The 14,232-nt window shown below is 37.0% G+C and overlaps 1 protein-coding gene across 1 annotated transcript in view; it reads left to right on the forward strand.

Moving 5' to 3' along the window:
• The first annotated feature begins 412 nt into the window (after nt 1-412).
• Nucleotides 413-14,232, forward strand: part of LOC115232555 (lysophospholipid acyltransferase 7) — a 114,431-nt gene continuing 100,611 nt past the window's right edge. The window contains exon 1 of the mRNA XM_029802507.2: nt 413-790. Coding sequence (XP_029658367.1) covers nt 573-790 — 218 coding nt within the window. The 5' untranslated portion in view covers nt 413-572. The remainder of the gene's footprint in view (nt 791-14,232) is intronic.

Below are 14,232 nucleotides of genomic sequence, written 5' to 3' on the forward strand. Positions count from 1 at the left end.
AGAGCAAGTATCCTTCAAATCACACCCAACAGTCATATACAAGGGTATGATGCATTAGATAATATAGTTTTACATACCCATAAAAAGATGAGATAGCCATTTCTGGAATACATTTGATCATAGGTCTGCTCGAACTGAGTTGACCTGGAGTTAAATAACAACTTGTAAGGCATGTTTGTATTTATATTTGTTTAGTCAATCAATAATATGTAATAAATGTACTTCGGATAAAATTATCGTTTTCAGATTTAAGCTAGGTGGAATTAAATATATATATATATATATTATATTATATAATAGATTTATAATAAGCTTAATCTAAATATCAACATAAACTATCGCAACGTGGTTTACCTTACCGCTTACCGGAAGTGAAGCGAGATATGCGAGAGCGCCACCTAACGGAAAAGTGTGTAACAAAGAGCAAAGCAGTAGAACGACACAAGTTAGTATATTGACTACCAAGGGTATGCATGGGGGGACCGTGATTTTTCGGAGGATAGCTTGCGAGGAATATCAGATAAAAACAACAATTCCTAATGCTTTGAAGCGTCTGTAGTAACGGCCTGGAAATGAGTATGCCCTTAGATGATATCGTCTACGTAACGTTACTGTTACTATCCATACCGTTTGGACATGTGGTGAAGGTAACGCGAAGTGCAGTGGGCAAAAGGGCCCTTACTGGCGTGGTGGGTGCCATCATGGCTCTGTTGATTTGTCGTCTGCATATAATACATTCTCTCATTACCACCACTGTCAACTGCCTCATTGTCAAATTGCTTCCTGAAAAGTGAGTTATGTTTTTTTTTTTATTTTTATGTTTCTATTATATAATTATCTACGTTGACTTTTTATTTATGTTTATCACGTTTTCTCTCTTTTCCTTGGATGGATTTTTTTACCGGAATTTTAGAAAGAATTTGCGCCTACCGAACACGAGGAAATTGTGTTAAAATCGTAAACTCGGTTTAATATATGACGTTTGTATTGCACGTTCAATAGCGAGCGATGCAAAAACAAAAATAATTATTAAATTATAGATGTTTGTCATATTAATTATTGTAATTAAATAGTTTCGAGTGTATGTATGTATATATGTATGTATTCGTAACATGGTTTGATATTTAGATTTCGCAAGGCATGTTTAAAAACTGTGCAAGGTACTTTGGCGGCATAACTGTAGCTACTATTTAGTTATATATAATTTCCTATTCACATGGACGTGTTAGTTAAGAACAGATCTCTTTATAATGATTTTAAAAAGTTGTTGCATATCTTTTCAGGCATAATTATTTTTCCTCTCATTCTGATGATGGCGTTGTTTTATTTTCATTATTATTTTTTCTCACCTGGAATGTGAAACCCGGAACAAGAGTACAGTCATGTATCTAATATTTGTTGTTTATCGACACCACACATATTGAGGAATTCAAAATACTTTCTTTTCTGCTAGTTTCTTAGATCAAAGTTCTAACACACACACACACACGCACCCATATATATATATATATATATATATATATATATACCAACTTTTAAAACCAGTTTTATAGGTTAGATCCAAACGCCCCGATTAAATATACAAAATTCAATTGAAATAGTGTACACTCCTATAGATATATAAATATTTGTTAACATTATCAGACAGTACCGACCTGTCTACGGGTTGTGTGCATGTGTCTGTGTGTACGCCTTTTACATTAATAAATATGATTTTTATTTCTAAAAACACACGAAATAACGGGTTTAATTTTTTTTTATAATTCTATTGTTTAAATATAATTATTTATTTGTGGATATCTCGTATCCACAAATCGATCGTTTATACAGATTTCTAAATGCGATTAATCATGTGTTTAGAGAAAATCGGAGATATCGAGTAGGTGAGAAGACGCCTTCGCCAGTTGCATGCGTTTTTAAATCACTGTCTCGAAAAGTGATCGGAATTTCTTGTCTCCTCCTTTTTTTTCTTCCTTCTTTCACTTTCGTCTCCTGTTTTAATTGATTCCTTTCTTCTTTCTTTCCTTCTTTCACCTTTTCGTTTTTTTATTCATTTTCCATCATATTTTCATTGATGACTTTATCTATACATGCTGCCAACTTTTAAAATTGCTTTGTAAATTGTCTTAGTGACTGTTCATTTCGATATGTTTGGTGTCTTCGATAACCCTTTTGTCTTTCCACTGTAATTCTTCCTTTTTTTTTTTTTTTTTTCATTTCTTGCCAATAACGAATAATCAAACTTTTATACTTCTTTTTCGCTTTTAGATATAGATTTCCTTGTTCCCATTGTCTGTGATTATTTGTATTTATTTATTTCCATTTTGTCTTGAATGATTTCCCCCCCCCCACCCATCCACCTTAGCTTTCTATAACAATAACAGCAACCTCCCAAATCGATTCGATTAGACATGCAACACTATGCTGCCATCTTTAAATGCCAAGAATGCTTTTCATTTCTGTGTCGTTACTCCTGGGCAAAACACTGATGACACCGGCTCCCTCTGAAATCGATTCCGAACACCAGTTTCGTACCTCCCAAGTTTTACCATTGTATTCACTCTCCTCCTAATATATATTGCACACCTTTACTCCTTCCTCATCTCTCTTTCTTTCTCGCCGGTCGATGATGACTGTCAGGGTGGATGAGAGGTGGTTCATTTACTGACTGTGTGGTGATGGAGGTGGCGACGGTGTGTAGTAAGAAGCTAGTTCTTTCATGTCATGTGATCACTCTTTTGGAATCCCGTATTCTTTAAATCATGTCTGTCGTTAATTGATTGTTTTGAGAATTCCCCGCTCCAAACTAATTCCGTTTAATCGCTGCTGCTAAATGTAGGCGATACTTCTTCCATTTCAGTCTATTTATTCCAAACAAAAGTCTTATGTTCCCAAAATTTCGTACTTTTTCCTAACCTGTTTTACCTTGTTCAGTGAGTAAAGTAATATTGATTTCTAACACAGGCACAAGGCCATTCATTTTGGGAGGAGCAGTATAGTCGATTAAAGCGACCCTGTTATGAAATAAACTGTGTGGGTGACGCGCACTTTATTTTATTAATGACGAAGTCGATTTCCGCGCGATTTAAACTTAGGACGTCAAGAGCTGTAACTAAATAAACACCTCGGGATTACCTTGTGCGACACTCTAACAATTCAGGTAATCGACATAACTAGTGTTTACGAAAATATCCAAGAATAATAAAGATTTCTTTTAACTAGCTGTTAGGGCAAATTATTAAGAAGGTGGGACATAGTCGATGAACTAGGTGTTAATTGTTATTGTTTAGCCCAAACATAGTCGATAAGTTGAATTCTAATTGTTATTATTTAACCCAGTCAGTTTTGACTGAGCAGATCTATGCTAAAATACATTCCATCCATGACTGTCCTGTCTCATGCATAGTGTACCTGAACTACGTTATCCAATTTTTTTTTTCTGTCAAAAATGACAGGTGGCCTGGCTTTTATTGCTAACAGGTCAAGTTACCTTGCAAGAACAGCAGTAGAGAACTTGTTTCTGCTCCAGGAGTGAATTACAAGTACATACGAAACTGGGGCATGTGGTGATGGTGGTGGGGCACATCTGAGGGGAGAAAAATGACTTAACCTTTAATTTAACAAATTCATAGGTAAGCTGCTTATATCAACTCATTGTTTTTGTCTTAAGGCTTATACAAATTTCTTTTTCCTTTTAAATTTTGAAGGACTTCATCAATGAACAGTTTCACCTTTGAATGCATGCAAAGTTTTACCTGTGGACTTGGAATTTTCTCTCAGAAAATTTGAGATAGAGAAGCTGTTGCTACTCCAGTTACCTTTTTTGGTGTTAATTTTAATGTAACTCAAATGTAAAATTCTAGAAATTATGATTAATATTCATCATCATCATGCTAATGAATAACACCTTTCGGGTTTTCTGTTAAATGGGGTAGATTGCAATTGACTAACACAATACTTGTATGCCTATATATACTTTAAAAGGTAAAGAAGTAAATGGACCTCTGTTGATTTCAGCAATGTGTATTCAGTTAATCGATCAACTGAACAACCTATTCTTTGAATTAGCTTGTAAGTGGCTGAGTATTCTGCAGTCAAATATATCTTTGAAGTAATTCTTGGCTAGAATCATCATGACAGTATGTGATAAGGCTTGATATGTGAATTACAAGTACATTCCATATGACTGGTTTCTGCACAGTTTCTGGGTATTCTATTTCATTCACAAAGCTTGGATTAATCTCAGGTTATAACAGTAAATGACACTTGGCCAAGATGCCATCAAGCTGAGTCAAACCGGAGATCTTGTGATTGTGAAGAAGCCTTCTTAACTGTTTGACCATGCCACATTGGTGTTGTAAACACTCAACTACATCGTCATCATTTATAGTGTCCATTTCCCATGCTAGCATGGGTTAGATGATTTGACCGGAGCAGGTAAGCCAGAGAGCTGTACCAGGCTCCACTCTGTTTTGGTTTGGTTTCTATGACTGGCTGCCCTTCCTAATGCCAACCACTCCACAGAGTGTACTGGGTGTCTTTTATGTGTCATCAGCATGGGTATTTTTAATGTGTCACTAGCGTGGATCCCTCTTAGATGTCACTGGCACAGGTATCTTTAATGTCTCACTGGCATGGGTGTTTTTTGTGTGTCACTGGCATGGGTACCTATTACAAGTTTCCTAATTCAAGAAAGGTTCAGCTTTGGGTGGTAGATAGCTGAATCAGTGGGAGAGTTGAACAAAATACCTTGTGACATTTGGTCGCAACCCCCTGCAATCTAAATTCACATCCCACTGAAATCAACAGCTTTCCAAGGTCAATAAAATAAGCACCAGTTAAGAACTGGCACTGATATAATTGGCTATATCTTTGATAGCCACAGTGCAGTGACTGACGCAAACAAAATGATATTCTGTTACACTAGCATACTAGTGAGTTGTGCTAGCAAATCACTATCACTTTAGATAGTTTTTTTTTTCTTTTAATTTGTTAGCCACATAAGGAAATGAGGGATGTCCATGACTTTTGCAAGCCTTACCAAACTGGTGCGATTATTGTGGTTGATCTTCTGTCAGATCAACGTACACTGGTGTCCGGGTGTGAGCAGAGAGGAAACATCAGAGGATTGGGATTCCTGAATAGAAGGATTAGAGAACTTGTTTACTATCAGATCTAATGGATGAGATATAGTAGAGATGGTGTGACACGGAGAGAAGGAGATCATCATCATTATCATTTGGCATTCGTTTTCCATGCTAGCATGGGTAAGACAGTTTGGCTTGGTTTCTACAGCCGGATGCCCTTCCTAATGCCAACCACTCCACAGAATGTACTAGGTGTCTTTTACATGTCACCAACACAGTAGACTTTTACATGTCATTGGCACAGGTACCTTTTATATGTCACTCGCACTGGCCATGACTATGATTTCATTTAGCTTAATGTATCTTCTCAAGCACAGCAAATCAGCAAAAGTTTTGGTCATTTGTCCAGTTAGTTTAGAGAAGTTATTATAATAGTTTAGAAAAGGTAAATAGACGGTGGAGAGAAAAATACTAAACCTTTAATTTTACAAATTGGTCTAAAGGCTTAGACCAATTTTTTCTTTTTCCCTTTTAAATTTTGAAGGATTTCATCGATGAAAGGTTTCACCTCTGATTGCAAGCAAAACTTTACCTCATTGTTTGAGATAGAGAAGCTGTTGCTACTCCTGTAATCATTTTGGTGTTGATTTGAGGTTGTCATGCATTGGTGAGTAAATCTTGGCTAATCAGTCAGAAGCCCTTCCTTTAAATGTGGTCAAGTAGGGCTTTGCGTAAATAGCAACACTACTGTCCCAGATAAGTAAGCAGTATTCTTATTGGGTTGCATTGTAGAGGTCTCAGCTATTGATTTGAGTTGTGGTGTTTTTAGGTCTTGAAATGAAAAGAAGCACCATATATTGAAGATATACCCCTCGCTAATGTTGTTGCACAGACTATTTTTAAACAGCTCTAAAATTCATTTTTAGCTGTAGCAAGCTTTGTTAGATTCTCTTTTCTTTATTTCAATAACAATTTGTAGTGTCATCTTCTTTTAGTATGTTTTGGATAAGACTTTTGCTAAGGTGTTATCTCCTCTCCAGTCAGATGTGATTCAAATGAAATGATTATTTCTAACAGATTGAGTGAGTGTATTGTTTAGAATCTCCCTCCTTGACTTATATTTGTGTGATATATTGTGTATTACTGTAATTATGTGATTTGAATACATTTTTTTTAATAGTTCAACACAATCCTTTGTGACCACAGTAGAATTAGCATAGCATCTTTCATCATAAGATCTTCTTAGTCAGGGATGAGCTGAGCTAAATAACAATATCAACTTTCTATAAACAGCAGTCATTACCAACGACAGCAGCAGTCTGGAATCTGTTCTATTCAAGTGATTACTCCTCTTCTTTAAACAGGTTCAAGGAGCAAATTAGCTGTGGTTTTTCTTTTATTACATATTTCTTTTTTCATTATGTGTAATGAAAACTGTAATTATAAGTTAATTGAAATAATTATAAGTTAATTACACATTCTTCCTTTGTATTGCTTTTGGAGAAAACTTGCATTCTGAAATCTCTTAGCAAATTACTGATTTACTATCATCACTACTTATTAATAAATAAAATGGTGATTAGTTATTAATTCAGATGAGCTCTAAAGTTTTTTTTTTTTTTTTTTTTTTTTTAACTTTTGGCATTTGTAGAATAACAGTACAGTTACAGGAACTGACTTTTGGTATAACAAACAAAATAATTCCTGGCAAAATTCAAACTCAAAATCTAGAATGATGGAACTTAATTCTACAAATTAATTAGTCCAACACTCTACCTGTGTTCCACAGCTAGAACATGTTATATCATAAGTCTACTAGATTAACACTAAAATGGTGCTAACCTACAACTATTGTACGTGCACATCTTTTCTATGTTTTTTTTTTTACATGCATTTTTCTATGCTGGCACGAGTTATATAAATATGTTGTTGAGGCATTGTTTCACAGCTGGACGCCCTTCTTAACACCAATCTTTTTTTGTTTTTCAAGTAAAGGTGTGAAGTGAGTGGGTGATTAAACTGCATGAACAATGTGACTTTCAAATGAGCATGTGCAGATGTAAACTAACATACATATATGATAAGCTTCTTTTTCAATTACCAACTACCAAATTTGCTCACAAGGCTTTTGTTGACCGAGTACTATAGCAGAAGGTGTGTCATGCAGTGGAACTAGATCTGGAACCACAATCTTCTCAAGCACACAGCTATGCCAGTGCCTACAGTTGGGTGAGGACACACACACCAAAACAATCTAAATATAAAGTATTTTTTACTTTAATTAAAATCCATACATATTCTAAGTATAGACCCTTGATTAAAGACAATTAAAAAGATTCTTTTTTATTGGCTATAATTGTATATACAAGAGTACATGTTAATTATATCTGAGATTTTCTTTCTATTATCTCACTAAGTTCTTCTCACAAAATGTCTACGGTGTCTTTGCTATACTCTCTGTCAGTGTCCAAGTGAATTCATTTACAAGGCAGTCAACCCAGTTTCCCACCTAGACTGGTGCAAACAAGCTGGAGGACAACTGAAGATGTGACTGGTGATGGTATTGACAGATGTAGAAGCAGAATCAGGCCTCCATGCCTATGATCTTCAACAGTGAAACCAGAAGTGTATACTCTCTTACAGTCTTGACTGCAGCTGGCCATTGGGTGTGGTCAGTGGTTGTGAGGGATGTAGTGAACTCATTGGTCAGAGCTGGCTCAACCCACCCGAGTAAATGCCACCACAAGTACAAAATTGTACAAACAATGAAAAAGTTGAGTTGAATTTAATGATATTTTAACTTGTTTTCCACTCATCCTTCTCTAGAATAATGTACTCTATTATGTTCATTCTTCATACCTCTAGACCATTTGAAAGTTAAGTTATTAATGCATCATAGATTGATGACCACAATAGTATTTAAAAAGCATAAAATTTGAAAGAATAAGAAAAACATATAATTATACTATATTACTTTGACTGGACAAGATTACTGATTCTAACAATGAGCTACTGAGGAAACCTCTATGCAGTTGCTCAACCTGCAACAAATTGTAGTCAGATCCTCAAAATGGTTAAAAGTACATGCCAGAGATTATAATGATGACATTGTTGCTGCTAAAATGTCATTTGAATACTCTAGACCAGGGGTTCTCGACCATTTTTTTTTTTAATCTATGGACCCCTTTGATTACTATTTTTATTCTGGTAGACCCCCATAGCTATTTGATGTTTAAAAACTTCTTTCAAAATTCCTATTTTGATTTTCACACATAAACTTGTAGAGGTTGAACTATGTAAAATGTTGGAGAAAGAAACCTAGCTGCTTCTTGCAATGCATCCCAATGCATACATCTGAAGCAAAATTTTTTCAAGGGCCTTTAAGGATTAGATCCCCAATTTACTATTTTGTTGTATGGACCCCACAAAAAAATTTATATGGACCCCGTTTGAGAACTGCTGCTCCAGACAGAAGATCTGTGTATATCATGCCCTGTCATTCAACCAAATACCTGTGTCATATGACTGCTTGATCAAAGCTGACCTGGGGGTGCAATTGGTGCTTTATTTTTACCCACTTTCAAAAGATACAAGGCAAAGTTGACCTTGGCACTGAACATTAGATAAAATATTAATAATTGTCCCTAATTTAAACAGAACTCAATAATTTTTAGTTGGAGGAGTTTTGTTTATTATATCAATACAGTACTGGACTGGTACTTTATTATTTTACTGACCCTTGATAGGACTAGAGGTTAGGTTGATTTTGGCAGTATTTGAACCCAGAATGTAATGAGCTGGCAAAAACACTATGCTTTAATGATTCCACAACCTTAACAATGATATTTGTAATGATAATTATTGTCTAACCCATGCCAGCATAGACGGTGATTGTTAAATGATGATGATGATGATGATAATGACTTCTTACATTTGACACAATGTATTCATACAGATAATCAACCTCAGTGTTTGACTGTTGCATACTTTATCAACCCCAGAAGGATGAATGTTTATGTTGACATCAGTTTGACTTGAACTCAGAATGTGTTGGAATGTAATTAAATACTGTAAAGCAAACAATTATAACACAAATAATGTGATTTTTCCCTCACCGTAAATTAATCATCATTTGGTTGAGCTTACTTGGACTTACTCATCTCTATATTTTGGAGTCAGTCAGTAAAATCTTTCTTTGGCTTATATGTCTAGTGTCACCAGGTCTATAGACATTAGCAGCCATATATTTTGACAACTCGGTGATCCAGGCCTTTAACCTCACAGAGGCTCCTTTACTCGGCATCATGTAAAAAATCATTGTTGGTTAGTGAATGACTCTTGCCAGAACTGTACATCCACCATGTTACATCTCATAGCTTCACTTGGAATCCTTGGAAGGCCAAGCGGCTATCAGGTGCTATACCTGACCAAAGGGCAGCTAGTATTTCGTCCCAGTCAGTTTATTACCCTACTCACCACTAACCTCCTATATATAGAAGCCATTTCTGTATTTACTATCTGTGGACCTGCTGGTTTGGAGTTTTCCATTTGTACATACTTATTGAAAAAGAGATTGAGATGTTGCCGAGCAGTGGTACTAAATTGTTAATTTTTTTGTATCATTTTTACAGACAGTATTGTAAGTGACAGAAACAAATGTGTGTTAGTTAATGCTTTGCGCTATTTAGTTATGTACTTTTATTTTCTGTTCAACTTCAACCAGGGATCAACTTTGCCTCTCATTCATCTGGTAGCCATTAAAACAAAATACTTGTCAAATACCAGAACAGGTTGACTCTTCTCATTTCTGATAATTTGTGCTATTGCCAATGCTAGGCGAAGAGCAATGGATAGCACATTCAGTAGAGAGTTAGACAGAATGCTTTGTAATATTTATTTATTTCTAAGGTAGTGTCCTAGCATTGCCTCAGTTCAATGACTAAAACCACTAACACTATATAATCAGACAATCACTTTTTTTTCCATCATGGCTTAGATAGAGGTGAAAGGACAGCACCTGTGACCTTTGCAGAGCCACTGAAGATGAAAGCAGAAAAGGAATCACAACCCCTAGGTTACTGCAGTATGAAGCAGCACCTCCATGCCAAACTCTTGACTTGAACCAAATTTTTTCAATAGAGTGGTACTTACTAAATACTTATATAAGCTAGATCATGATGCTTATAGAATGTCAGTTTTCTCTCTGATGACAAAAATATTTCATAACAATTTATGGTTAATAACTTTGAGTAGAAGGTAAGCAAGATTAAGAGACAAATACCCTATAAGGGAAGGAAGATGTATGGAAGCTAAGATATCCTACTTTATAATGTGTTGTTGCTTAGCTCCAGGTCAGTTTATCTAGTTTTACATTGCCTATTGTGTCCTTTTTATAACAGTGAGATGTTATACTTCTAGCTAGCAGGTAAAGCAGCTAGTTGGTATCTATTTAGACAGGAAGGATGAAATAGAGAATACTTATATGGATGTTAGCTAAGTATTCTTGAGGTTCAGCCTATTGCAACCCAGATTGATAAGTTTTGTGGGTGGAGTAGGATACCGTTAGGTAGAGGTGAAAATGTGCAGTAAATTAAGTGACTGAAGCACAGATAAATAGTTTGCTTTATTTACAATAAACAGATAGGTGTCCTCACTTTGTTTGTTGTTATCACAATGTTTCCACTGATGTACTCTCCAGCCTTCATCAGGTGTTCTGGTGGAAAGTACATCAGCCAAAACGTTGTGATAACAACAAACAAGGTGAGAACACCTATCCATCCATTGTAAATAATGTGCATAATTCTTCATCCTCAAAATATAGAATAGTATTAAATAGATTGCTGCCCTGCCAGACTTATAATGATAATAATAATAATAATGATAATAAACTAGTAAGAACCGGCCTATCTTTTTAAAAGTAAACTAGATAATGTAAAAAGTTTACAAGATAGCTAGTGTTTCATTTGAGTGAAATTTTACTGCTAATTTTAGCAGGTAGAATGACTGTGTGGCAGTGGTCTTGTGTTTTACCTTTTTTAAAACAGTGAAGTGTGATTTGAGGGAGATTTAGTTGCTTGTCCACACAAATGGTAAGCCTATATTTATATGTAAGCACATATCTCTTATATAAAATCCTTTCTGTCTGTGTGTGTGTCTTCTAGGATCTTGGACATCCTCCATCCAATTGCACTCAAATTTGATACGTAGATACCGACAGTATCAAGGCATGTATTAGTCTTGAAAAAATTACAAAAATTGATTCCAGGTGAGATGCGATTGATAAAGCTGTGGGAATGTGCATTTGTATGCGCAAGTACATCAGTCGAAATCCATCTTTTGCTGGTGTATCAAATTTAGGTTAAATCAGTGTTTCTCAAAGGGGAGGCCTATGGGATGGTTGGACAAGTTGTTTTGAGAAAATTTGGTTTAAATGTTTGACAACTCAGCACCGTCTATTCGATGAGGGGCGTTTTGTCCGTACACATATATTGCTGGTGTATATATGTGAATCAGGATGTCATTTAGAAATATATCTTGAACTTGAATGTTACCTCTTTTAGCAGAGGTAATATCAAGGCAAACATAGGAAGATGTGGTAAGGCAAGACCCAAAAATGTTTGTCCTCATGTCAAGGTGATAAAAATTCCTAATAAACAGTCATATGCTAAAGAGTAGAATCATCCAAGCTGTAATGCGGGCAATTGGTTATTAAAATGACGATGATATTTGGATTTTGTTCTTCTGGTGTCAGTGAAATAAATATTCTAAGATATTATAGGGATATGAGAGCCAAACGGATAAAGCATTGAACCATGTACTTCAGATTTTGAGTTCAATTCTATTGAAATATTTTGTTATTTCTAGCTAGGCCGCACTATTCTATATTGCCTCAGTTTACCTGACTATTGGCAGTAGGTATCAGATTATCTTGGAATAATACCTGTGATTGACTGATGCCAATCCTTAAAAACATTACAAGTTGTAAAAATATGAACCCTTTTGATACCAATCTACCTGAGACTACCACTGGTTCTATAATACAAACTTCCTGTTTTAACCTCTTAATACTCAGATTACTCTGTTAAATGGAATGCTTATTTATTCACATTGTTTTTTAATTAATCATATTATCTTGTAGCTTCAAGATTTCGAGGCTATTTGTTTTTTGACTTACATTGTAGGATAGGTGTGAGAGGTTGGATCTGGCAAGTCTAAACATAAAATAGGTAGAATATCTGGGATGGATATGGCCAGTTCAAATGCTGAAGGATTAAAATGATCTAAATTAAAACCTTCCTTCATAATTTCATGTTATGCTCTACATACCAGCTTATCAATGACAGCTATATTACTAATTTTTTTATTATTTTCAAAATGAATTAAAACAAGAGCAGTGTATTTCAACAAAAATATAGTAACAAAAAGGTTAATTATATCAATTACATGATCTTCATTTTACAAAAATTGTTCTTTTATTAAATAATATAGTTGTGGCCGTAGCCAGTACCGCATCGACTGGCCTCCGTTCTGTGGGCACATGACAAACACCATCCGATCGTGGCCGTTCGCCAGCCTCATCTAGCACCTGTGTCGGTGGCACATAAAAACACCATCCGAAGACCCGGCAAGACTAGTCAGGCCATAACCCATGGCCCCTACCTGGGACGTAGTCAGTCCACCTGTGCATACCTTCCTTCTTGTGACACTTGTGAAGACCTGTTGAGGCAAGTGAAAATCAAATCAAATCAAAACAAATCAAAATAGATGAACATCAATGGAATCTGTATCTTTGTGGTACCAGTGCCGGTGGCACACACTTTGTGGTACCAGTGCCGGTGGCACACATGAGAACCATCCGAACGTGGCCGTAGCCAGTTCCGCATCGACCGGCCTCCGTGCTGTGGGCACGTAACAAACACCATCCGATCATGGCCGTTCGCCAGCCTCATCTGGCACCTGTGTCGGTGGCACATAAAAACACCTTCCGAAGACCCGGCAAGACTAGTCAGTCCACCTGTGCATACCTTCCTTCCTTCTTGTGACACTTGTGAAGACCGGTTGAGGCAAGTGAAAATCAAATCAAAATAGACAAAATAGATGAACATCAATGGAATTTGTATCTTGTGGTATCTTGTGGTACCAGTGCCTGTGGCACACAAGAAATCCATCAGTGCCGTAGTCAGTGTGGTGGGCACATGACAAACACCATCCGATCGTGGCCGTTCGCCAGCCTCATCTAGCACCTGTGTCGGTGGCACATAAAAACACCATCCGAAGACCCGGCAAGACTAGTCAGGCCATAACCCATGGCCCCTACCTGGGACGTAGTCAGTCCACCTGTGCATACCTTCCTTCTTGTGACACTTGTGAAGACCTGTTGAGGCAAGTGAAAATCAAATCAAAACAAATCAAAATAGATGAACATCAATGGAATTTGTATCTTTGTGGTACCAGTGCCGGTGGCACGTGGCACATAAGAAAACCATCCGAACGTGGCCGTAGCCAGTACCGCATCGACTGGCCTCCGTGCTGTGGGCACGTAACAAGCACCATCCGATCGTGGCCGTTTGCCAGCCTCATCTGGCACCTGTGTCGGTGGCACATAAAAACACCATCCGAGCGTGGCCGTCTGCCAGCCTCGTCTGGCACCTGTGTCGGTGGCACATAAAAACACCATCCGAGCGTGGCCGTCTGCCAGCCTCGTCTGGCACCTGTGTCGGTGGCACATAAAAAACACCATCCGAGCGTGGCCGTCTGCCAGCCTCGTCTGGCACCTGTGTCGGTGGCACATAAAAACACCATCCGAGCGTGGCCGTTTGTCAGCCTCGTCTGGCACCTGTGTCGGTGGCACATAAAATCACCCACTACACTCTCGGAGTGGTTGGCGTTAGGAAGGGCATCCAGCTGTAGAAACACTGCCAGATCTGACTGGACTGGTGCAGCTTTCGGGCTCCCCAGACCCCAGTTGAACCGTCCAACCCATGCTAGCATGGAAAGCGGACGTTAAATGATGATGATGATGATGATGATTGGAGAAGCACCATAGCATGTAAGTGTTCAGCATCTTTGGCTAAGTACCTGATTTAAATCATTTCACCTCATTCATGTCACATATTCCCATGGAAAAGATGTGACTCATAATTTT

Source organism: Octopus sinensis, linkage group LG2 (assembly GCF_006345805.1).
Source record: "Octopus sinensis linkage group LG2, ASM634580v1, whole genome shotgun sequence".
Lineage (NCBI taxonomy): Eukaryota > Metazoa > Mollusca > Cephalopoda > Octopoda > Octopodidae > Octopus > Octopus sinensis.